The sequence below is a fragment of the Vitis vinifera genome, chromosome 4 (genome assembly GCF_030704535.1).
Source record: "Vitis vinifera cultivar Pinot Noir 40024 chromosome 4, ASM3070453v1".
NCBI classification, from domain to species: domain Eukaryota; kingdom Viridiplantae; phylum Streptophyta; class Magnoliopsida; order Vitales; family Vitaceae; genus Vitis; species Vitis vinifera.
This window is the reverse complement of record NC_081808.1, coordinates 15,632,691-15,659,464: the sequence shown is the minus strand read 5'-3', so window position 1 is coordinate 15,659,464 and position 26,774 is coordinate 15,632,691. Positions and strand designations below refer to the sequence as shown.

The window sequence follows — 26,774 nt, the reverse complement described above, 5'->3', positions numbered from 1 at the left end:
ACATGTCAAACACACCTAAAACTAACCCATGCATCAACCATCCATCAATAACCCCCATAGGTTGTTAGCCCAGCTGCCCCTATTCTTTTCATCCATCTGCTATTGTCCCATGTTACAACTCATCTTTTAGGCTGCCCAAGCTATCCTAACTCATTCACCCATCAATCTGTCCCACTCCTCTTGCTATGAGCTTTGACCCAAAATGCCACATTTTTAAAACAAAAATTCATAAAGTAAACTGAATTTGAAAATAATGCCCAATCTAGTGCGTCTGTGCCACGTAGATTGCCACATCATAAAACTGTAGTTGGTGACTACGATTTTTTTTTAAAAAAACAGTCAAAATCGTAGTCACCAACCACGATTTTAACTTTAAGTTTAAAACCGTAATTGGTGACTACAGCTTTGACTATTTTTAAAAATAGTCAAAATCGCAGTCATCAACTACGACTTTAACTTTAATTCTAAAACCGTAGTTGGTGACTACGGCTTTGACTGTTTTAAAAATAATCAAAGTCGTAGTCACCAACTACGACTTTAACTTTAATTTTATATATATAAAATTATGTTGCTTGATTTAAAATATTTAACTTTAATTTTTTTAAATAAAAATATTATATTATTTTGATTTTATATTGACTAAAAATATGTGAGTGGTTTAATAAAAATATTTAACTTTAATTGATCTCATTATTTAAAGAATAGTAATATATGAAATTAAATAATTGATGTCTTTAATTTGATATAAAAATATTTTTGTTTAATTTTATTAAAATATTTGGCACTATACTCAATATAAATATAATTAGCTATAAATATACTATTTTATGCCCTCGTAATGAAGAATATTATATTTTTTTTGTAACTTTGTGCAAAAATTAAACCCAATTATGCATTTGTACAAAATATAATATGACTTCAAGTGGGTAAATAATTGGAAAATTACTTAAATACAACAAAAATAATTTTTTTCCTTTCAGAATGGGATCAAAATGGAATGGAAAGGCTTAAAATTTTAAACTTAAAATGCCAACCTAATAGAATTTGTTTTTCCACTTCTTAAAATATAGAATTGTAGAAAGAAAATACCTATGTTTTCCAATCAATTCACTATTTAGTTTAACTGTTTTGGTAAATAGATGAAAATGCTTTTAGAATATTTTTGTAAATTCATGGAGAATAAGAAAAATGTTCCTTATTGGGTACTAATGGGAGTTTTGGACAAAAATGATTTCTTTAAAACCAAAAATTCATAAATTAATTTTATTCTCAAAATAATTTTCAATGTGATGTGTGTCTTATTCATGAGGGTATTCACATCACAAAACTGTAATTGGTAACCACGATTTTTGAATTTATTTTTTAAAAATTGTCAAAATAGTAGTTGGTGATCATAACTTTAAATTTAAACCTAAAACCAATTTTTTAAGTTCAAATTTTAAATCAAGCGAATGTTCAATTTTTTAAGAATTATTTTGATTGGAGGTTAAGATTGTAAATTTTTTTTAATGCATTATTTTTTCTATATTAATATAGTGTTGTTGTAACTAATTAGTTATAAATATAATTGCAGCCACAGCAGCAGTAGCCACGGTTAATGCTACAATAGCAGCCATGCTCAAAGATACTGCTGCATATTATTCTCGAAAGGCTTCAAACTGGATCCTGGAAGATTCATGTCCAGATTATATGTTAAAAGTTGAGGAGTGTTTGAAATGAGAGAAAGATAGGGTTTCTCATTATCTACATTCTAGTAGTGAACCAAAGCTACTTGAGAAAGTCCAGAATGAGTTGATGTCGGTATTTGCAAACCAACTGCTTGAGAAGGAGCACTTTGGGTGCCATGCATTGCTTAGAGATGACAAGGTGGATAATTTATCAAGGAAAACCAAGATAGGAAGGAAGTGGCCACACAACACGCATATAGTGGGCTATAAGGGAGATTCCTTTGGGTTTTTTTATTAGAAAGAAAAGTCAATTGATCTAACCACTTACCAAACAACATGCAGCTGCATCCTTGGGAGATCTCCAATGTGAACCACATGTATGCACTTTCCTATATCACGTGCATCGACGGAAAGGAAAGAAATATTAAAGTGAAGCCGCCATATAAAGGAGGAGGCGGCCATATGGACAGGGGACTTTTTGGCTTGGAGAATGAGACTTTTTCTTTTGGAGCAGAAATTCACATACAAGGGTGATCTTTTCTAGAGAGGACACATCAAGAGAGTATTTTTCCGGTACAATACAGGTTAGTTTTCGATTTTCGATACAATATTTCTTTTTTAGTTTGGGTTTTAGTTGATTGGTTTAACTAATTGTTTGTGATAAATTCTTTTAAATCTTGATTTCAAACAATCTTTTATTTTTCTAGATTAAATGTTTCTCTTTTATGATTAATTTAAATTTTAGTTTATTTTTAATTTGAATACGTTATTGATCTTAATTCTTTAATTTAATTGATCTTGGGAGGTAAAATTCATATTTTTAATTTCAATTAGTTAAATTCTAGTTTATTTTAAATTTGAATATGTTAGTGATCTTAATTCTTTAATTTAATTGATCTTGTGAGGTAAAATTCGTATGTTGTGGCTACAGCTGCTGTGGTTGCAATAATTAGTTTAAATTTAAACCTAAAACCAAAATTTTAGATTGTCGGATTGCTATATGTAAGTGTTATAAGTTTAAAATTTATCATATTTTCATTTAAATATATAATAATTTGTTCATAATAATAAAATAAAAAAAGTTAACAATATAATGCAAATGAAAATAAACACAAAAACTAAAAAACAGTCCTCAATGAGTGCCACATGATGGGGTCTTCCTCTTTCTCTGCAGACACCTATGATACAGAGACATCTTTGTGGAATCTATCTGTGCAATCTACCATGTCTTAGTATGTATAGGTTGAGATGGAGCTGATGGAGGCAAGACTCGACGTCTACGTGGACCACGACGTCTCCTAGGTGGACATACATCTAACTATGTAACATGTGTAAGGGTATGATGCATGGTAGTCTCTATGGGAAGAGGTGTAAGTGATGGTAAGGTGGTAGATGGTGAGACGATCTCAAGTATAGTGATATCTGATATGGTAGCATCTAGGAGAGGTGATATAGGAGATGGAAGAATGACATCTACTATAGTGGTAGCTGGTGCAATAACATCTGATATAGTGGGCTCGAGGAAATGAGATATAAGTGATGATGGTAAGGTGACATGTGGTGTAGTGGTCTTCTCGAGACAAGGTAGAGGTGATGGTAGATTAGTAGATAGTGGGGTAGTCTCTGGTGTAGTGACATCAGGTATAGTGGCCTCTGTGGGAGGAAATACATGTGATGGTACAGTGGTATATGATACGACATGCTCTAAGAGAGAAGGGTTAGGTGAAGGTGATGGTAGGGGTGAAGGGGAAAGTGTGGAAGCCTCAGGTGCAAATTGGATAGATGATGTGGATGGTGCTAACATGGTCTCGAGTGGATGCATAGATCGACGAGGTTGTTGACCACCTCGCCCATCATCTCTCCTACTATCTCTCCCTTGGCCTCGAATAGGCTGCATCCTAACTGTAGTGGCTGACATAGGTGGTCTCATGGATGGGTATGATGATGTAGGAGATTGACGAGAAGAATGTATGCGATGGTCCTTTCCAATAACATGCAAAATATCAATAGCAATCCGATGAATGTCGCCTAATGCACCTAAAGTAGGCCTAGCATATCAACTAGCAATCTCAACCATACCAGTGATCTATAAAAAAAAAAGTTAAACAGACGAAAATGATTTTTAATTAATTATAATTTAATAAACCATTTATAAATTAAAAAATCTTACCAACAATTGAATGGTTGTTGTTGTACTATGATACCTCATCTGATCTCTATGGAGAGAGGGTGTGATCAAACGTCGTGTAATACATTGGTACCACTCCATATATGGATCATGAAACTACATAGCACCCACCATAGGTGGTGCCATCACAATACACTACGCACGACTAGTCCATAAGGTAATATACTGTGCATGGAATGCCCTTTAATCATACTTATGTCGTCCTCACCTATCCATGGAATGGAGGTCTTGCTCTATGGAACAAGATGTAGGTATCCCTTGTTGGAGGCCAAATTGTCGCAGTACTCGCTCCAGTCGATGCCACTCGACAATGTCAAAGCAGATAAGTGGTGACATCGTCCACCAAATCCCCTAGTCTGCTAGAGATATCGTCGGAAGATGGGCAACTAAGTCTCCCATGTAAGCTTCCCATAAAACCTGTTAAAATCAACATTTGAAATTAATAATGTTAACGTTTATACGGTTAACAATAGCACATTACATCTTATATGTACCTGGTCATGGGTCTATGCATCTAATTGGCCTCGATAAAATGTCAACACACGTGATGAGTTTTGAGCCCATGATAAAGGTACTCTCCACCTACATCCTAACGGATCAACTAGTAAACCCTCGTCTAACAATGTCTCATCCTGTAATCCCTAATCTAAATGCTTAGCTGGTAAATCATCGACTACATCATGCTCTAAATGCTAGGCTGCTAGAGGGGCTGGTGGTTGACCAAAATCGGGTTGACCTAGGTGGAGTCTCTCCCAAGACCACAATTGGAAAAAATGTAACATTAAAATTTTACTTAAATTATAAACTTGAAGCAACTAGAAATTTTAATCTAATGTGAATGATTAATTATACCTATAATAGTGTCACACATCCAGCAATATCAGTGGCACCATCCAAACTCGCTCGATACAACTCCCTATATAGGTGTGCTAATACTGCACTACCCCAACTATACATAGATGTCTGAGTCAAGTCTCTAAGTAGTGAGAGATAACACATATGGATGTGGGTACCCTTCTTGTTGGTAAATAGCGTTGAACCTATGAGTCTTAATATGAAAGCTTGTGCATACCGCTCTAATATGGCATCATCTTAATCAACTAGTGGATGAGAGAACTGGTGACAACCATCGTGTTGATATCGTCGATCCTTTAATCTCAGATGTAGGGGGAGTCACCCCTAAAAGTTCATAACATAGCAGTGACCAATCTATGTCATATGTGCCAGTGATGGGAAGCACATGAATACGAAGTCCTAATATGACAACAACATCCTGTAAAGTAATGGTCATCTTCCCAACAGGTAAGTGAAATGTGTATGTCTCAAGACGCCATTTCTCAACTAAACTAGTGATCAATCCCCAATCTAGTGTAATGTGTCCAATACGGTATACACCATAAAATCTAGATCGAATAATATAAGGTCGAAGATGAGGATCCATCTCCCATTCCCTCATAAACCTAGATATATGTTGTCGACAAGTCAAGACTGAAGCAAGCTGTAAAAATACAAATAAATCATTTAGATAATAAACTGCAAATTTTTTCATTTTTTAAAGAGATATTATGTGCTTTCATATACATACCTGACCAGAGTTAACTGAATGAGACATGTGTCTATCCTGTAGAACCAAAACAGACGTATCTAATGGATCTGGATCAAAATTATTCCTCTATACTCCATATCTGTAACAAGAATGATAAAGCACGTCATGGAGATGAACAAGCACTTGCAATAACGTTTACTAGATTTAATGCAGAATCGGTTGCTCTTATCTGTAGACTCAACCGCAACCAGAAAGAGAAAAAATGTGATGCTTGAGAGTTCAAGGATTAAGGAAGAGGAGCAATCACAGTTGCCAAGTTATCAATGACTAGGATTTTTCTTTTTTCTTTTTATCAATGTTTTTGGTGTGGGGCTGGGAGGAGTGGTAAAAATGACAATAAAATTACCCTTAGGAAGTTTCAATAATGCATGAATACAATCTTGGTCAACCATTATTATCCTTGAAACTATTGTACTATATGATATAATGTTGTTCTCTTTGTGTTTGTTCCAATATATTTGCTATCAAAGTTCATAGTATCTACTGGTAGTTCAACAATCATATTGTTGGTGTTTTTCTAGCCATTATAATAGTAGAATACCTCTGATCCTATGTTAACACAAAGCTCACTCAAATAAAATACATTGTTATGTAGGATGGAGAATGCAAATTTCATAAAAGATGACAGAAAATGAGTTCTAGTCTACCTTGGGAAAAAGGCATTATGAATGAAACTACTACTGAATATCTGGGAAATTTATTTGGACACAGTCTTATTTTCACTTATATCACATTCTTAGATATCATTCCTCACATATTAGAGCAAGAAGCAAAGGACAGAGTTCAAATGGGGCTTATCTGAAAACAAATGCTTTCATAAAGGGGTTAGATTGGTTGCTAATTTATTTAAGAATTTCCTTTGTGGAGGGGTCAAATTGAAATAGTCAATATGGTGTGAGGAAGAGAATCTCTAGTTTTTTCCAGCAACATTTTTTTATTTGAGGATTTGTCATCTTGGGACTATTTTTTTTTTACTTTCCTCTATTTTCTGGGCAATCAAACATTCCCAGAATTTGGAGAATGATGTAGAAACCGACCCCACACCTTCAATCTCCTAGCTTAAGATAAATCTGGCCCTTGATAAGTGGAGTACTCCTATTTTTTCTATTCTTATAACAAAAATCACCGCTTGTCCCGTTCATTTTTGGAGTTTTTTTACAATGGTCCCCTCCATTTTTAGTATCTTTAACAAAAAAAAAAAAAAAAAATCCATGTTGGCCCCCCATTCCATATCTGTTTTATTTACCAAAAAAAACCTTTTTTTCTTTCTTCTAAGCTCATAATCAAAATAAAATCAAAAAAAAAAAAAAAACACATCTTTACCAAACAAAAACCAAACACATTTACAACAACAATGTGAAAACCAAACAAATTTACAAAAAAAAAAAAAAAAATTAAAATTTACGTAAATTGAAAAACTCATAAATCTTACTTGATCAATGACTTCCAAAATTTGAATTGAGCCAAGGATGCAACGAGAAGGACGAAACCCCAAAAGTAATAAACCTAACAGGGAAAGGAAGAAACCTAATTGGGAAAGGAAGAAACCTAACTGGGAAAGGAACGGAAAAGGATAAAGGATTCAAAACCGTAATTGGTGATTACGGTTTTATGATGTGGCAATCTATGTGGCACAGACGCACTAGATTGGGCATAATTTTCAAATTTGGTCTACTTTATGGAATTTTTTTTTTAAAATGTGGCATTTTGGGTCAAAGCTTTCATGCTATAGCTTTTCTTTAGTTGCTCGTGACACTTGAACTCAGCCCATTAGCCATCCAATCCCCCATAACTGGCCATCACCTAACAGCCCCATACCCATACCAGCCATGTATCACATCAAACCCATAACCCTAGCACCCTAGTTGCACTACATAGGTTTGGAGATTTTCAAAATAATATATATACTCAATTCATACATTTTCCTAGCGAGTCAAAACTCACTTTTTCTAGTTGCACTGGATAGGTTTTGATATTTTCAGAAATATATATATATATATATATATATATATATATATATAGATATAGATATAGATATAGGGGAATCTCAATTCATACATTTTCGTGGTGAGTCAAAACTCATTTTTCCCTTTTAAAAACAATGATAATAAATTGGAAAAAGTAAATTTTTGTAGATTTATATAAAAATAATTATAAAATAGAATTCTTTAAAAATAATTCAAATTTTATATCTTCATGGGTCAAAGATACTACTTAGAATAGTTAAATGTATTATTTATATCATTAAAATATAGTAATTTTGATCAAAAAGTATATAAAATGTTAATTATTTTTACATAATTATTTAAAATTTATATTTTATAAACTTGAATTCTTTTATGATAGTGTATGAAATATACAAAGAACATAATAATGAATGTGGTAAAATTAAGAGAATTAAATATTATTGTACCATAGGTACAATAAATGATTTGAGGGAATCAATTCTATTCTATGCATCTCTTTTATTATTTTTATACTATATATTATGAATAATTTCCATTAATATATTCAACTTTACTTAAATAATAACATTTTAATTTCATTTAATTTTTTCATATTATTTCAAATATGAAAAAACTATTTTTCTTACTTGTATTTGGAGATGTGAAAGAGAGAAAATAAAGAAAAAAAAGTAGAAGAAAATGAATGAAAGAAAAAAAAATTAAAGTTAATAAATTATTTTTATATATTACTTTGAATTTTTTTTTTTAAAGGTTTTATATAAGATTAAATAATTTGAAAATACATAAATTTTCTAACTAATTTTAATAAAATTTTATTTGTTTTAATATTTTCATAAAAGACCCAAAAATGAAAATTATTTTTCTTAATATTTTGTAGAAAACCAAACATTGCAAAACAATTTTTCCTTTTCTGGAAATCAAACATAGCTTCATGACTTATGGGAAAGTAGGAGGAAATTGGAAAAAAAAAAAAGGGAAACAATCTCCGAATCCAAATTATCTTATTTTAAAAATCAAATATGTTAAGAGATAATTTCATATGGTTACAAGATGAACATGTCTCATATGCTCATTGGTTTTATTCTATTATTGTTGGATGAATTGTTAAAGAATTTGTTAGTTAGGTCTACTATATATATTACTCTGTAAATAGTAGAATAAAGAGAGAGAAAACTAAAAACAAAAAATCACTTTACCATTCTCAATTTCTGTTACCTTCCTTTCTCATCTCTGTTACTTTCTTTACATGGTATTAGAGCTCACATCCATGGCCAATTCCCTCACCCCCACCTCTTCGTTCTCATCCCAATTTGTTCCGATTTCCTTCAATCACTCAATCTCCATAAAACTTGATCAGAATAATTTTCTGATTTGGTGTCAACAAGTTGAAGCTACAATCAAGGGTTACAAGCTCTCAAAGTTCATCAATGGAATTGATACCGTTCCTCCAAAATTTCTTTCTTCCACATATGAAACAAGTGGTAAAATCAATCAAGATTTCTCTGATTGGGAACAACAAGACCAACTACTAGTCTCTTGGCTCCTTTCATCAATGTCCAAAGGGCTTTTAACAAGAATGGTTGGATGTGTAACTTCTTTTCAGATTTGGGAGAAATTGGAGGTTTTCTTTGCTGCTCAAACTCGTACCAAGATTGATCAGTTCAAGATGCAACTCAAGAGCTCTCAGAAAGGTTCATCATCCATGAATGATTATCTCTTGTGAATCAAAAGCATGGTTGATAGCCTATTATCAGTTGGCTATTCTATCTCTACAATCAAGGGTTACAAGCTCTCAAAGTTCATCAATGGAATTGATACCGTTCCTCCAAAATTTCTTTCTTCCACATATGAAACAAGTGGTAAAATCAATCAAGATTTCTCTGATTGGGAACAACAAGACCAACTACTAGTCTCTTGGCTCCTTTCATCAATGTCCAAAGGGCTTTTAACAAGAATGGTTGGATGTGTAACTTCTTTTCAGATTTGGGAGAAATTGGAGGTTTTCTTTGCTGCTCAAACTCGTACCAAGATTGATCAGTTCAAGATGCAACTCAAGAGCTCTCAGAAAGGTTCATCATCCATGAATGATTATCTCTTGTGAATCAAAAGCATGGTTGATAGCCTATTATCAGTTGGCTATTCTATCTCTACTTCAGATCATATTGACGCAATTTTTGAAGGATTACCCTCAGAGCATGACACTTTGATTACTGTTGTTACCACACGCACAAATTCATATACTGTTGATGAAATAGAGTATGTTCTTTTGGCTCAAGAAAGGTGCATTGAAAAAGGCTACTAAAGCTTTAGATTCTAATTTGAGTACTAACTTAGCAACTCAGAGCCAAAATAACAAAGACAAGAAAATGTCTAATAATTCTTTTGAAAATGGCTTTTCTACTTTTGATCAAGGAAATTTTCGTGGTCTCAATAATTTTCCTAGTAGAGGAGGTTCTAGTAGTCGTGGATTCAATACATTTAGAGGTTCTAGTAGACGAGGTCGTGGAGGCTTCAATGGTGGTCAAAATTATTGGAATTTCAATAAACCTCAATGCCAATTGTGTGGTCATGTTGGTCATTTAGTGCAACAATGTTACTACAGATTTGATCCATCATTTCAGGTCCCATTTTCATTTCAGAATGGATTTCATTCTGCTCAAGATTCATCACAAATGACTACCATGGTTGCTACTACTCCTGAATTTGCCTATGACTCTGGCTGGTACCTAGATTTTGGAGCTACAAATCATATCACACCAGACATTCATAATCTGATGAATAAAACTGAATTTGCTGTGCAAGATAAGATCATGATGGGTAATGGAACAGGTTTGAATATTAAACATATTGGATAATCATCTTTTCAATCTCAATTTACTTGGAAATTGTTCTTTTTAAATCATTTTCTTCATGTTCCTTTTATTACCAAAAATTTGCTCAGTGTCTCTAAATTTGCCAAAGATAATGCTGTGTATTTTGAGTTCTTTCCTAACTTTTGTTATGTCAAAGATCAGGCTTCCAAGGAAATTCTCATGGCAGGGAGAGTTAAGAATGGACTTTATGTATTTGATGATTTCACACTTCTGCCTTCAGCAAAGCCACTGTTAGTTCCATCTTCTACAACCTCTTGTGAGTCATCCACCTCTTTATTTCAAAATCATGTTTCTAGCCTCTTTCAATATAATCCTGAATGTTGTATTGCAATTAAGGATTCTTCCGGTTCTTTGAATACTTTAGATCTATGGCATCACAGACTTGGACATCCATCCCTTAATATTGTAAAGTTTGTTTTGTCTAACTGCAATATTTATGTTCCTAATAAAATGCAGTTTTCTTTTTGCTCAGCTTCTTGTTATGGCAAGATTCACAAACTTCCTTTTTATTCTTCTGACACTATTTACACTCAACCCCTACAACTTATACACTCTGATTTATGGGGCCCTTCTCCACTTCAATCCTCTAGTGGTTATTACTACTACATTCACTTTGTTAATGTTTACTCAAGATTTACTTAGATCTACTTACTTAGACGTAAATCGGATGCATTTCAAGCCTTTCTTAATTTCAAAACTCAAGTTGAATTACAACTAGGTTTTAAAATCAAGGCCATACAAACAGATTGGGGTGGAGAATATAGAGCTTTTACAAAAATTTTAACTTCAAATGGCATTCTTCATAGATATTCTTGTCCTTATACTCATGAACAAAATGGCTTGGCTAAAAGGCAGCATAGAACCATTGTAGAACATGGTCTCACCTTGTTAGCATTTGCTTCAATGCCAATGAAATATTGGGATGAAGCCTTTAGAGCTTTTGTTTATCTCAAAAATAGATTACCAACATCTATTCTTCATCATAAAACTCCTTTGCAAGTTTTGTTCAAAACCCTACTGGATTACTCTTTCTCAAAAATATTTGATTGCTCCTGTTTTCCTAACATTCATTCATCTAACAAACACAAGCTTCAATTCCGATCCACTAAATGTACCTTTTTAGGTTATAGTCTCAATCATAAAGGCTAAAAATGTCTTGATTCTAATGACAAAATTATTATTTCTCGAGATGTCATTTTTAATGAGTCTTCATTTCCTTTTGCTCATAAAATTCAGCCATCCTTATCTAATTCTGTTTCACCCTCTTTTCATTTCTCTACTGCTCCCCCAATAATTTCTTCCTTTGGTAGCTTTGCTCATCCAGAAATTTTCCAATCTGTTACTAATGCTTTAACACCTACCGCCTCTCCTCTTGCTACTAATACTTATGACAATGTTGCTGGTCATAGAGCTCTTTCATAGGACCAAATACAAGAAGATTTAGCTTATGTTCCAATGCAGCCTTACAAAAATACTCATTCTATGGTCACTCGGTCTAAAGTTGAAAATTTTAAACCAAAGGTTTTGGCTACCACATGTGAACCTACTTGTGTTAAGGAAGCTTTACATGTACATCATTGGAAACAAGCAATGACTGATGAATAGATGGCTCTTTTGAAGAATAATACATGGTCCTTAGTCCCATTACCACTGGGAAGAACACCTATTGGCTGCAAATGGGTATTTAAAGTGAAAGAAAACCCCGATGGCTCAATTCAGAAGTACAAAGCCAAGTTAGTGGCAAAAGGGTTACATCAAGTTGCTGGTTTTGATTTCATAGAAACTTTCAGTCCAATTGTTAAACTTGCAACTATTCGGGTTATGCTTACTATAGCTTTGTCTAGAGGTTAGTTAATTCATCAATTAGACGTTAATAATGCCTTTTTTAATGGAGTGTTGCATGAGGAAGTTTTTATGGAACAACCCCCTGGATTTATTCAGCACAACCAATCTCATCTTGTTTGTAAATTGCATAAAGTTTTATATGGCTTAAAACAAGCACCAAGGGCTTGGTTTGAAAAGTTAAGTACAACCCTATATTCCTTTGGATTTATCTCTACCGAGTCAGATCAGTCTTTGTTCATTCATGTGACAAAAAGTCATTCTACCTATATGCTTGTGTATGTAGATGGCATTCTTATCACTGGTAAACAAGTTGTGATGCATCTTATTACCAATTTGAATAGAGAGTTTGCCTTAAAAGGTCTTGGAGAAGTCAACTATTTGTTAGGGATTGAAGTGAATCATACTTCTGAAGGTATCCACCTTTCTCAAGGAAAATACATAACTGATCTATTATGCAAAGCCAAAATGCAAGGTGCCAATCCTATTTCTACTCCTATGACCACTAGACAGAAACTTTTAGGCTATGGAAGTGAATCGATTCAGGATGTGAAGTTGTACAAATCAATTGTAGGAGCTTTCAATATGTAATAGTTACTAGGCCTGAAATTACCTATAGTGTTAATAAAGTTTGTCAATATATGCAAGCTCCATTAGAATCTCATTGGAAAGTAGTCAAAAGAATTCTCAGATACTTGAAAGGCACTCTTCATCATGGATTACATTTAAGAAAGTCTCCTACTCTTGATCTTGTAGCATTTTGTGATGTTGATTGGGCCTCTGATCCTAATGACCGAAGATCAACTTTAGGATTTTGTGTATATTTTGGTTCAAATTTAGTCACTTGGCAGTCAAAGAAACAACATATTGTATCTAGATCAAGTACAAAAGCATAATACAGAAGCCTAGCTAGTTTGGTTGCAGAAATCACTTGGTTACAATCTCTTCTCTTAGAAATTAAAATCACTTTGCCTACACCACTAGTTATTTGGTGTGATAATCTCAACACTGTTTTGTTAGCTACTAATCCAATATTGCATGCCAAGACAAAACACATTGAATTGAATTTATATTTTGCCAGGGAAAAGGTTCTGCAAAGAAAGGTTTTCAGTCCAACATGTGCCTTCCATTAATCAAGTAGCAGATGTCTTGACTTAAGCTGTCTCAAGCACTCAATTTGTAAATCTAATAAACAAACTCAAAGTAGAAAATCTTTCTACCTTAAGTTTGAGGGAGAATGTTGAGAGATAATTTCATATGGTTACAAGATGTACATGTGTCATATGCTCATTGGTTTTATTCTATTATTGTTGGATGGATTGTTAGAGAATTTGTTAGTTAGGTCTACTATATATATTACTATGTAAACAATAGAATAAAGAGAGAAAAATAAAAACAGAAAATCACTTTACCAATCTCAGATTCTGTTACCTTCCTTTCTCATCTCTATTACTTTCTTTACAAAATCTAATAAAAAATATTTTAAAAATTATACATTTATATTTTAAATTATATGCCTACAAATTGACAAAAGAAGAATATATGATAAGCATCTTATAAAAATTTATTCTATTTAAACTCACTTCTTATTTTACTTTACATTTTTTTTCCCTCAAACTTTTCAAGAAGCCTAAACTTTTTTATTAATTAAGGTCGCCCTGACCAATAGAGCTACCGGATTCATATATTCATATATTCATATACACATATAGACAAACACAGATATATACCACAAAAATTTTCAAACACCACTGTGAGAAATGATCTACTCTCTTCGAAGACAGCACCAAATAATGAAATCAATGCTGGAAAGATTTAATCAGGAGTGTAATATTTCCTTCCTGAAAATAAAAATTTATCTCAAACATCTATACATCACAAATTGAACAACCCACCATACTACAGCCTAGAAACCTGGGTTTCCTCATTCATCTGTGGTTGTATTCCTTGTCAATGAATGGCTTGTTCTACCTATAGAAAAAAAGGGATTGTTAGATTTGCAATGTTCCGAGTGTTACCCTGCTCGCTGGTTTCGGCAATTTCCCTCAGGCTTGTCCAAGATTTTCTCCTTCGTTTGTTTGATGTGCTGACAGATTTCTGTGTGTCAGCTGAGGCAGAGTTGCTTTCAGGTTCAGCTTGTTTGCTAGATCCCGGTTTGTTTCTTTTTCTCCTCTTTCCCCCCAACAGAGTATTACCTGTTCTCACAAGTGGAGTTGCTGGACTATTTGTGATGGGAGTATCTGTAGCTACTGTTGGAGTTGCTGGACTATCTATGATGGGAATATCTAGGGCTGTTGCTGATGAAGCTATCTCATCTGTTTTACAGACTTCAACTTCATTTTGATGGACTGTCTGTGGGTCAGCAGCATTTTGAGGCATTGGATTAGTATGCTTGGAGACCGGAGATGGCTTCACCTTTGGACATATCTCTTTCATATGGCCTTTTGGGGTTCCCCTCTTCACATTATGATGTGAACAGAAATGGCACCAGTAGATGACATTGTTTTGAGTTGAAGCATAAGATTTCTTGGTTCCATGTTGTGCTCTTGCTCTATTTGGTTTAATTCGGACAGTGCAGTTTTGGCCAGGCTGAAGAATTGTTTCACATCTGCAGAATGGTAAAATTGCCAACTACCAATGTCAGACATAACATATATGGCAGATGTATTCAACTTATGTACTATTGGTTAACTATGTGCTTAACCAAGCATGCAAGCAAAGAGAGAAGAAAGAGTTCCTAAGTCATTGCAAGTTATATTCTAATCTGTTCTTTTTATCTTTCCGTTCATATAAAATATTGACCCACTTTGGACATCCTATACTATATATATAGGATGAGAAAAACGTATTAAAAATGAAATTGGGTTATTTAGTCATGTCTCTGTGTCTTAAGATTTTGGGGCTTAAATGAGTTTCAAACCAAGACAAACACTGATAACCGGCACTTGCACCCACTTCTACCTAATCAGCAGCAATAGTGTTACATCACACAATCCTTGAAAAGCACCAAGTGCCACAAACTACCCAACAAGTCATATTAGTGCTAAAAGATTCTAGATGAACTCAACAAGTCTTATATAGTTCCATAAAAGATTAGAAAAAAAATAAAACGATTCTGGATGAACTTTGATCATACAAGGTAGAAACAGATTTCTCTCCCAAGAAATGGTTAAAAAAGAAATAGAAAAAACACAGAAGTCTAGATGAAACTTGATTGTAACAGGCCCAGAGTTCACTTTCTTAATTATTCAGATCACTCAAAATATGGGGGGAACAAGTTATTTTCAGCTCAGGATTGTTCCTTGATTCACAACATAAACAAAGACACAAGGAAATTGAAAGCACCATAAGATTGGCAAGAAGATTAAACTTCTCAAGTTAATCAACAAACCGTGCTAAATACAAAAACACCTTGATCAGAAAACCAACCCGTGACAACCCAAATCTTTACCCTAAAGGTCAAGACAGTAGTATAGTACATGGCCAACATATATACATATATATACATAGAGAGAGAGAGAGAGAGAGAGAGAGAGAGAGAGAGAGAGAGAGAGAGAGAGAGAGAGAGCTTACATAGCTAAGGTTTCACAAGTAAACCCGACTATTATTGATTCACAACACAACACAAAGACATAGGGAAATTGGAAGCACTGTAAGATTTGCAAAAAGATTAAACTTCTCAACTTAATCAATAAACTGTGCTAAATACAAAAACGCCTTAATCAGAAAACCAACTCATGACAACCCAAATCTTTACTCTAAATGTCAAGATAATAGTATAGTACATGGCCAAAATAAAATAAAATATTGATCTTACATAGCTAAGGTTTCACAAGTAAACCCAACTATTCTTGCAACAATATAATATAATCAATACAGATATATATTATATAATAAAACTGCATCAGATTTGATCTAACCATTCCAGGGAATTGATTAATCAATAGGCTGAAGCCCAATTTCCAAAACACTTACAAAAAGTTCGAAACACCACCATTCCAACAAAATTGAAAACTACATGCAATAGAAAAACAATGAACCATCAGTCACAACAACACACAGAGAACTTTAAAGAAAAATAGTCAAACCTCTGGCAAGGAAACAAGGATTGATCTGGGACTCCACATGACATCAAACGGTGCCCAAAAAAGGCACCTAGAGAAGGAATGGATGCTTCCTGACTAGCCCACATTGCCAGACTCTTCAAGTGCTGCAGTTTCAACATGGACTTCATATTGGTGGAACCTCCTTTGGCTTTATTTTGCTTTCGCCCACTGTTTTCTTCTCTCAGTGTGATTGAAGTGTGGGATGCAGAAGGAAGACCTGACCCTTTCCTCTTGTCTCGGTTCTTAGCCATGCCTTGCTGGGATGTTTCCTGTGGCAATTTGAAAAATGACTGATGGGTGGACAAAAAAAAAGGATGACAATGAATGACAGAAGTGTGTGGTAGTGTTGTGAGAAGTCAAACAACAGGATGAAGGATAAAAAAGATAAGAGCTCCAATCCCCGGTATACTGGGTGTTGTTGCTAAGATTCAAATTTCTCACCTGAAATTGACAGAAAAGACCATTTTAGTTTGTTCTTTTCTCTTAAGAGGTAAAACTGGACACAAGAGATGGTCTAGTATCCTCGATATGCCAAGCTTGAGCTTGACTAAAAGCTTGATTAAGAAAAATCTTCTCTTGGACCCAAATTTTGGCATATCTTAGTATGGAAAGAAGTGAAAAGTAATATTAAAAAAATATCTTAATTTTTATTGCTTTCCTCGAGTTTCTGTGCAACCCCAAATGAGAGATTGGAACCGGTTGCACCATTCATGCATCCATCGGTACTTCTAGCAATAGAACCAGTTAAATCGATGAACATTCAAATTCATTCAGTAAATACATATAAATCCCATATACATTTTCAGCTTTGTGCTCCATCTATGAAAAATTGGTGTTTTGAGAGAGGCTTAAACTAAAGGATGAAACAAAACATCTTTAGAATGGCAGCAACTACTTATTGGAAAGTCTCAAAACATGCAATAAATGGTTCAAATAGAACAAAAAATGCATAAAACCACACCATGCACACACATTAATAGAATATTTTTCAGGTAATCAATTCACTAAAACAAAACCTATTTTACTGCTTTAAAACCTTCTTGAAACATGGAAATGTGAAGAAAAAAAAATAGCATAGATTAATGAACATATGTTAATGGTGACCATTTTCCATGGCAGCATTAGCATTGACATCACAAAATTATAGAGTTGAACAAAAATAAACATAGAGGTGGGGCAAGTGATTTTCAAATAAAAGAATTTATGCATGAATTAAATTTGAAAAATTTATACATGAATCAAATTTAAAATAGAAAGAACAAAAACCAATTCCACTACCCATGTGGCTCTATGTACATTATCTGAAGGTAATTCCATTCCATGAGGGGTCTAAAAAAAAAAGAACTAGAAACAAAAAATATAAAAAACAAAAACAAGCAAATTTTAGTCTTGTGTGGGTGGAGACAAAAGCTTAAAGAAAAAACAGAAAAAAGAAAGGATCAAATCATATATTCCATATTATCTGTTCCTTTTTTCTGCTTTTTATTTATTTATTTATTTATTTATTTTTCCTTCCTCTCATGCATTCCTGGGCCTGAGGCCTGGGACTTAAGAAAGAAAAACTCGCCCTTGAGGCCTAGCTCAAGTGGTAAAGGCATGGGGAGGGTTTGTGGAAGGTTCCGGGTTCAAGTCCCAATAGGGACAAAAATTTACCTATCAGAAAAAAAAAAAAAAAAAAAAAAAAAAAAAAAGAAAAACTCAACACTGGAATTTCTGAGAGATTATTATTGAACCATCAATTTTAGCATCCCCACCAGGTGCTTTCTCAATAACACAGATTAGAAAGCAATAGAGGAAGCTTCTTATAGCACTCATCAAATAGTTGAGAAAGCACACATTAAAAACAGAAATTCATAAAGATCATCACTTTGACCTAAATAAACTAATACTCATTATGACTGATGACTGCCAAAGATTATCAAATGAATTGAATCCTGGAACTCAGCAGAAAACCCAGTTCACCAATAACGTACAGAGTGTAAAATTTTCCATGTAGAGTCTGTAGTGTCTTGTAAGAGTAGTAAAATCAACAAGGCATCCACATGAAAGCAATTTAACTTCACCAGAAATCAGTAACCTGTGTTACATTCTTTAGTGAACCTTCTTCCTACTAACTTGATTTTGTTACTTATGCTATAATATAATCTTGAAACAGGTTTTATTTTACTCATCATGGACAGAAAGTTCATTGAGAGGAAACAAACATACATCATATAAATACATATCAACTTAAAAGACACTCTATGAAATCCGACAGTCTGTTTGGTCACCAAGAAAATGAAGGGAAAAAAAAAAAAAAGAAAACCACACTTTAATTGCTATGTTATCTCCCTCACTTTCTTTGCTGCCAAAGATCCAAAACAAACAAAAAAGAAATTTTAAAAATTAAAAATCTTACGAGCTTTAGATAAAGTGCAATTTTCTGCTCGAACCCTAGATGGCGAAAAGTTTATGATTAAAAAATTCCTTTAATTTTCTCATTATTTTCTCCGCAACCAAACGATTAATTTATATCTAACGTAGCAGACGATCAATTGGATTGAGAATAGAGATTGGAACAGTACCTTGAACTCAGAAAGTTTGTGTGAAAGAAGGCAGAGAATTAGGGAACGCAGCATTTGGACAAGGGATGGTTGAATTCTTTTGGGTAAATAGAGACGGCCCCTACATGGGTTAAGTCAGGTAATAATAGCCTCGACTGGACCGGTCCAATTTTCAAAGTGTTAGGCTGTAAGTGGGCTGATTTCTAATGCGTATCATCTCCTTATTCAAGTTCAATCCAACCCCACCTTCGTTTTTAAGATTTTCGATTCGTGCTTAATTTAATTATGTTTAAGTTGGTGTCAAGTTTTTACAAATTGGATAAACAATTTACGGTCTGTTTGGAAACTATTTTCAAGAATAATTTTATGTTATTCAACAAAAAAGACAAACACGTTTGACAACTAAAAATTGCTTTCGGTTTTATGTTCTTAAAAATAGAAAATATGATGTTTTCAAATAAAATCTTTTAGTTCTTTTCAGTTTTTTTTTTTTTTTATGACTATTTTAAAAAATAATTATATAAGCAAATAGAATTATTAAAAAATATAACATTGCATATAAAAATTATTTTTAAAATATATTAAAAATAAGTTAAAGACATTTTAGATTCCAAACAAACTTTTATTCTACAAAACATCATAAACTACTCTCAAAAACTAATTTTCAAAATTGTTTTTGAAAACAGTTACCAAATAGGCTTTAATTTTTACATTTATATGTAATGTATTAGTTTTATAAATAATCAAGGAAGTTTTCCTTAAAAACTTAGATTTTAGAGAATTAAGAAGAGCCGATTATAAATGTAATGGATGATTCTCTTTAAAACTCATAACTCTCATCCTATTAGTTGCAAATATTAAAGATCATCAATTATAAATTAAGAGACTTTGACTTACCAAATTAATTTGTATAAAATATTTTATTTCATTTTTAAAAATAATTAAAGTTTTAAACTTTATTTTATCAAAATTCCAACAATCTCCCATAAAGTTTAAAACTTCAATAATAATAATAATAATAATAATAATAATAATAATAATAACAATAATAATGAATTAATTAAGAAATTTAAAATAAAAAATAAATAAATAAAAGATTAGGTAGCTCTATTCTATGTAATTGGTGTAGGGTAGTGAACTAAGTCTTGAACTAGACCCTTGAACCAAATTTCAACATGTCTCACACATAGTATTGATATAAAACTTTGTTCTAAGTGGTCCGCACTGTTGATGGTCATGTGCTAGTATCTTGATTCTCATGAGAGTTACTACGAAATAGCCCAATCCCATAGCTGCGGCCTCATAACCTCTTTCACTTAGGTGAGTCCTCTAAGGGCACATGCAACTTGTACCTTACAACACTTTTTACCTCGGGCTAATTCAGAGCAAAACCCTTCCTAACATCACATTGGTAGCACTATTGTCATAGGAATAGGGAAGAGACTCTCTTTTCAAAGTTAATGTTGCTTACAAGTCACTCATGCAAATTCTTTCTACCCATTAAACCTTTTTTCATAGGATCTCCAATCACAAAGATTGGGTTACCTCTAAAGGTAACTCTTTTGTGAGTTTGGTCCATCCTTCTCGATGAATATGGATCTAACTTACTTGCTAGTCCGTTTCTCATCTTAAATACTTCTGCCAATTTCTTTGCATCATTATGGTATTAGAACTTTTTGCACATTGAAGAACACATTAGTAAGATATCACATACAAAAATTATCACAAAGTATCTAGTATTCTTCAATTTCTATAAATACATTGACATCACACATGCAATCCTTACATCTAAGATATTTATTACTCGTATTTCATATAAAAAAGCACAAACAAGATTGCATTTACCATTTTTAGTACCAAACATATTTTCTTAAAGTTATTCATTTAGAAGTTTTTTTTCAAGGTAATAAAAATATTTTTAGTTGCATCTTTAATTACTTTTTTTGTTTCATTACCACAAAATAATTCTCATATCACCAAATAAATCACTTTTTTTTTTCAATTATATTTATATATTCCAAAATTATCTCAATAAATTCCTATCGAGGAATTGTCTTATTAAAAAAAAGGAAACAATGTAAGGATAAAGATATTCCTATCAAGCCCAATTAAGTAAACAAGTATATAAGAAGATCATAACATTAAGCATATTTTACTTCTTATGTTCAAACATTTTTCCTTCTTAATGTTTGTCATTTTATACTTGTTTCTCTTTTAATATTAATCAATCACTAAATTAAATTTTCCTTAAATAAAAAAAAAATTGTCTTGTTTGGATTCTCTAACGTATTTTGACAAGTAACCCTTTCTTTTTCATCATATCACAATCACAAAAATATTTTCTTTATAGTTATTTATTTATGAAAGAAATATTTAATCTAGCATATGCAATATTACTTTCTATATTTGTTTTGAATATTTATATTTTCATAAAAAAATTTCATATTAATAATCATTCTATTTATTTATTTATATTTTTTTTCCTCCTAAATTCAGCTTTACTCTATAAATCCAACTTAAGAAGTAACATAAAAAAGTTTTAACTTATTCAAATTATGGAGGAAAACAAGGAAAAATTATGTTTTCACACACTTATCTAAAAATAATTACAAAATAACAAAGCTCTAAAGATAATTAAAGTTTGGTCAAAGTAGTACTCACATTATTAAAAAGTAGTCTAAGATCATGTTACTCATATTATAAAAAAGTAGTCTAAGATCATGTTTGGTTCGCAGGATATACCAAGAGATGAGATAAGATAAGAATGGGAATATTATATCCTATCTTGTGTTTGGTAAGTATGTGCAGTGTTTGAAATATCGAAAAATTTCGACGACATTTCTACGGAAATTTTTGTAATTTTTCGGAAATATCGGAGAAAGAAATTTCGCTCTGCTCCGATACGATATTCCTCACCGATTATCGGTCGACGGAAATTTCGGTAATTTTTCAGAAATATCGCCGATATTTCGGTATTTTTACCGAGTTTTCGGGAAATTTCCCGATATTTCCTACTAGTCCAGCCCACGCACAGGATACAAAATCTATCCAATTTAAAAATAAAAAATAAAAAAAAATAAGATGCTATTTGGTAATCTGATCATGATTTGCAGGCAAAGGTTGTGTTTTTCAGCCTGGCTCAAAAATCGTGGATTTGGGGTTCGTGAAATTTAAATCCAATGGCATAAAAGCAAAGAGACCCCTAGAACAGATCCAGAAAACACAGGAAGCAAAAAAAAAAGCAATTTTTTTTTATTTTCCTTGGGGGTTTTGCATGGATTTTCTCGGAAATCGAATGGGGAATGGATTTTCTTGGGAATCAAACGGGGGTTGCAGAAAAAAAAATAATAACATGATTAGATTAGTACCTGCGAGGATTGAGAGTGGCAGAGGAAATTAGGGCCTTTTTAGGGATTCTCTCGTGTGAAGGGCAACTTCAGAAAAGGGCTTCTTGATGCCTCGAGTGAGAGAAGGAAACAAATCATGAGAACAATTTTCCTCTGAAATGCAGTCGGGGGTTCGAACCCTTGGGTTCAGTCCTTGGCTACCATTGGATTATAATGCTCTTTGATAATTGATAATATATGTTCAATTTAAATTTGTTAATGTTAATAATCATTAAAAAAAAAACCAATTCTAATTATTTTATTTTAAATTATATTTAATTGATTAATAAAAATTTAAAAATCAATTCTTAATTTTTTAATGTCTTTTTTTATATTATTTATATGATAATTAAATATAAAAAATATAAATATTAAAAAAATCATATAAAATTATTTATTTTACACTATTAAAAGTGCGTTGAGGAGTGATTTTAGGAAGTGTTTTTAGCATTCTAACACTTGAATGATAAAAATTTTCAAGTATTAGAAATATTAAAAACGCTTCGTAAAATCACTATCAAACGGGTTCTAAATATATTTGAATTAAATAAATTATAGTTTTAATATTAAATGTGTCATAATTTATCTCATTCTAAAAAATTATTATCATTTCATTTTTAAATTTTTTATATTTATCATTTTAATTTTGAATGTTTTTATTTTAAAATATTAAAAATATAAATTTATTTAAAAAAACTAAAATATAAATAATAATGATTATAATAAAGTTCTAATATTTTATAAATTAAAATTAATTTGATAAGATAAATAATAAATTATATATTAAAACCGATATATCCTTGCATATAAATATTTTTCTTCATAACAATATCTATGTCAATTAAATTTATAAAATAACTTAAAAATGTAAATTTTTATTTATTTTATAATTTTTTCAAATATTTTCATGAATTTTGAAAAATTTTACTTTACCAATATAAAATATCCACATATATTTTCCGATATCCGTAAATTCAAGTACCGATATATCCATATTTACCTTTATTTTAAACTTTAGTGATGTGATATGATAAGTTATTCTTACTTATCATATCCTATTTTTAAGAAATATGAGATATGATAAGTGGTGGAATACATTATCCATTTTTTTTAATCCGCTCCACATGAGATATGTTAATTTCATACTAAGATATGAGATCTGCAAATCTCATGTGTCATAAATTTATTTTTTTTTAATCAAAATTTTCTTTTTTATATTCTTATTTTGTAAAATAATTATTTTATTATAAATTAAATTTATGGTTAAAAAAACTAAAAAATATTAATAAAATAAAATAATATTAATATTTGATATTATAAATTATTTTTATATATTGAATAACATTATCTAATTTTTTTTATTTATAAAGTTTAAATATTTTAATCATAAATATTGTTAAATATAAAAGAAATTTCATTTTTTTAAATAAAAAATATTGGTATGTGACATAATTTTATTTTAAATATTAAAAATAATATATATTTCATATTATATTTTTATTCATTTTACAAATTAAATATAAATATAATATACTATAATATATCCCATTAGATATACCACCTTAAAATTCATAGGATATATATATTTATTATCATATCTTATTAGAAATCATATCTTAAGATATTTATTTTTCATCTAATCAAATACGATATGTTAAGATATACCTATCATATCCTATTTTATTCTGTCAATCAAACATAGCCTAAATTAATATTCTTACATTTTTTATTTTTCAACTACCATAACATGTACACATGACTGTAATAAACATTTTTTTATACTCATAAAAACATATGATTATCAAATAAACGGTAATCCTATTTAATTATAGATTCTTTAAATAAACTTCTCATGTCAACTTCCTTATTTGAATATAATATCACTTTTTTCTTTTATATTTTTTTACTTAAACCATAGAAAACTTTATAATAAAGTAATACAAATATTTCTGTTTTTAAGTCAATGGAGAACTTACGGGATAGGGAAAATGGGATGTTGAAATATGGCTCACAAATTTTAACCAAATAAACTCTATCAACTAATTCTAATAATAAGACTCAAACTAAATTTAATATTATTTTCCACCTTCCTTTAAGTAATTCACAAGAAACTCATTTTTTGTTTTTTTTTTTTCTTTTTTCAAAAAAATAAAAATTATGTAGCAATATTATATTTAGTTCCAATTTCTCACTTTTGAATAATAGTAGCTTTAGATTGTTAGGAAATTATTACATGTTGACAAAAAAACTCATAAATTTAAATGCATAAATTACACAATAGATCAACATTGAAATCAACAAATTTAAAAGAGAAAAAAAAAAAGTTGGCTTGATTTGGAGAGACATATATAGACACGTTATCTAAAAACTACTATTACCCTTCCAATGTGCAGGTACCAATAATTAATAATTGCTTCATGATACAACCTCAATAACTCTTAATTATGTCTTCTCTACGAGAATGTTCATAAGAAGATTGATTAAACCATCCACATCTCATTTCTCAAGAAGAGAACAAAATAACATAAAAAGAGAACATTTAGGTTTTAGAGAGTTGACAAAATTTTTCTTTGTCAATCCAAAAGGTAAGGAAGACTTTCCAATTAAAGGTAGACTTCAGAAGAGATTGTTATTTAAAGGTGACAAATATTAAAGATTATTAATTATTAATTAAAAGATTTTGACTTACCAAATTAATTTGTATAAAATATTTTTATTCTATTTTTTAAAATAACTAAAGTTTTAAACTTTATTTTATCAAAATCCCAATGATCTTGTGTTTAAATTTCTCTTCGTTCTCTTTTTTACATTTGTTGTCTTATTTATTGCCTAATAGTTGATTAAATTGTCATTGCATTCATTTAATTAAAATTTAATAAAAATTGGCCTTCACTCAATTTACCTCTCCTTTCTCCTCTAGAGTGACTAATCTAGGTAGGGCTAGTTAGACTTCACATTTGGTATCAAAGATAGACCTCTTATAGAAGACTTAATCTAAGATGATATGACTAATCCTCACACTCATCCCATATGGAAGAGTTCTCGATCAATAGACCTTCATTCTTTTCGAGAACTAATTATTCATATTGGAAAATTAGGATGACTTAATTTTTAATATTCATTGATGATGATTTATTGGAATTCATCCAAAATGATCCAAATGTTCCAACTAAAATTGAGAATGAGGTGGCTATTCCAAAATCTACTCAAGAATGAAATAAGTTTGACAAAAAGAAAGTTCAATTGCATGCTTGAGGTATATACTATTTATATTATGTAGTTGATAGGAATGAGCATAATTGTGTTTACCAATGTGAATTTACCAAGGATATTTACAGGTTGTTGGAAAGTACTCATAAAGGAACTAACCAAGTTAAAGAGTAAAAAATTAGCATCCTTATGCCTAGTTATGAATTTGTTAACATGAAATATAATGAGACATTGTTGAGATGTTTACTAAGTTTATAGAAATAGTAAACAACCTTCGAGCATTATGAAAGGTCCACATAAAATCCGAGAAAAGTGATAAAGATCCTGAGATCCCTTCCTAACCAATAAGAGGCAAATGCGATGGCTATTGTGCAACATGTTTAGGCCATTTCTTAATCTTTCTAAAGGACATACATTCCTTCTTTGGTAGGGAATTTGATGTTTTGGTAGTATGAAGAGAGAGACACTTGTAGGTTATGTATCTAGGACATCCCATGTTGATGTTTTATAGGGACGATCTATCTACCATCATGAACAATGTGCAATACGTGATAGGTCTCACTACTATGAGTAAGGTGATTTCTCTTATGGGGGTCAGATTGATTTTCCATCTAACCTATTGAAGGGATATGAGGGTGGTTTTATCATTTCTTCTATGAGTCCAATCTGTTTGCATATTGGCCAATAAAAGAGATCAACAACATTGGTGGGACTCCATTGCGCTTATTTAGAGTTTGTGGACTCTCGCTAATTAGGAAGATGACTTCTTTGGTATTTAGTCTTTCTAACTCAACTTTTTGTGGGGGATGGCTACCTACTAGGGAGGCTTGTCCATTGATTGACTTCTTGTAATTTCTCCATGAGTCAAGCATTTTCATGAACAAGTTCTTAATTGTGTTTGTTTAACTTATTGAGTTATTTTTTTTCCCTTAAGAATCTTCTTTCATTTCCTCAATCTTTTCTTAGATTTATGATTGTGGAGGGTCATCAAGTGGACGCCTACTATTTGTTCAAATTTGAACCATGACTAAATTGATTGAAAGAGAATGATGGCTTTTACATTTGATTTTCACAAATGAAGCCAATTTGTTGCAACCTCTTTTAGCTTCAGTCAAACTTAACACATTTTTCTCTTTCTGTTGTGGATCTGCATAGATAGGGAAGTGAGGGGAATGGAATGGTTAGGTTGAACCATCTATGAGGATCAAGTTAGCCATGACTTGAATTGTGAGATCAATAGTTAAAAATGAATTGGTGTATGTAACTTGTTTTGGAGATCAAACCTCTTTTGTAAGTGGAGGCATTAGTTATGCATTGCTTTGAATGGTATCAATGACATAAGCTTTGAATATCAATTACGTAATCAATAAGATGTCTCATTTAAGG

The 26,774-nt window shown here is 31.5% G+C and overlaps 2 protein-coding genes and 1 long non-coding RNA gene across 3 annotated transcripts; 1 reads left to right on the top strand and 2 right to left on the bottom strand.

Moving 5' to 3' along the window:
• Positions 1 to 4,951: 4,951 nt before the first annotated feature.
• Positions 4,952 to 5,467, bottom strand: LOC104879106 (serine/threonine-protein phosphatase 7 long form homolog). Its single transcript, XM_010650668.1, has 2 exons — positions 5,441 to 5,467; positions 4,952 to 5,353 (listed from the first exon to the last, which is right to left on the bottom strand). The coding sequence occupies exons 1-2, from the start codon at positions 5,465 to 5,467 to the stop codon at positions 4,952 to 4,954; spliced, it is 429 nt and encodes a 142-aa protein (XP_010648970.1).
• Positions 5,468 to 8,600: 3,133 nt separating this feature from the next.
• Positions 8,601 to 13,473, top strand: LOC132253641 (uncharacterized). The gene is made up of 2 exons (XR_009465525.1): positions 8,601 to 10,557; positions 13,225 to 13,473. It is a non-coding gene; the product is annotated as an uncharacterized LOC132253641 (long non-coding RNA).
• Positions 13,474 to 13,895: 422 nt separating this feature from the next.
• Positions 13,896 to 22,372, bottom strand: LOC100243390 (uncharacterized). The gene is made up of 3 exons (XM_002267554.5): positions 22,161 to 22,372; positions 16,232 to 16,518; positions 13,896 to 14,751 (listed from the first exon to the last, which is right to left on the bottom strand). Exons 2-3 carry the CDS (start codon positions 16,498 to 16,500, stop codon positions 14,115 to 14,117), a joined length of 906 nt encoding a protein of 301 aa, XP_002267590.1. The 5' UTR covers positions 16,501 to 16,518; positions 22,161 to 22,372; the 3' UTR covers positions 13,896 to 14,114.
• Positions 22,373 to 26,774: the final 4,402 nt, after the last annotated feature.

What these genes read in the sequence shown, in the direction of transcription:
- LOC104879106 (XM_010650668.1), bottom strand. Translation starts at nt 5,467, where the DNA reads ATGTCTCATTCAGTTAACTCTGGTCAG. An exon ending in ATTCAGTTAACTCTGGTCAG is followed by an intron (nt 5,354 to 5,440) that starts GTATGTATATGA and finishes GTATTTTTACAG; the next exon opens with CTTGCTTCAGTCTTGACTTG.
- LOC100243390 (XM_002267554.5), bottom strand. Translation starts at nt 16,500, where the DNA reads ATGGCTAAGAACCGAGACAAGAGGAAAGGGTCAGGTCTTCCTTCTGCA. An exon ending in TCCTTGTTTCCTTGCCAGAG is followed by an intron (nt 14,752 to 16,231) that starts GTTTGACTATTT and finishes ACCATTCTGCAG; the next exon opens with ATGTGAAACAATTCTTCAGC.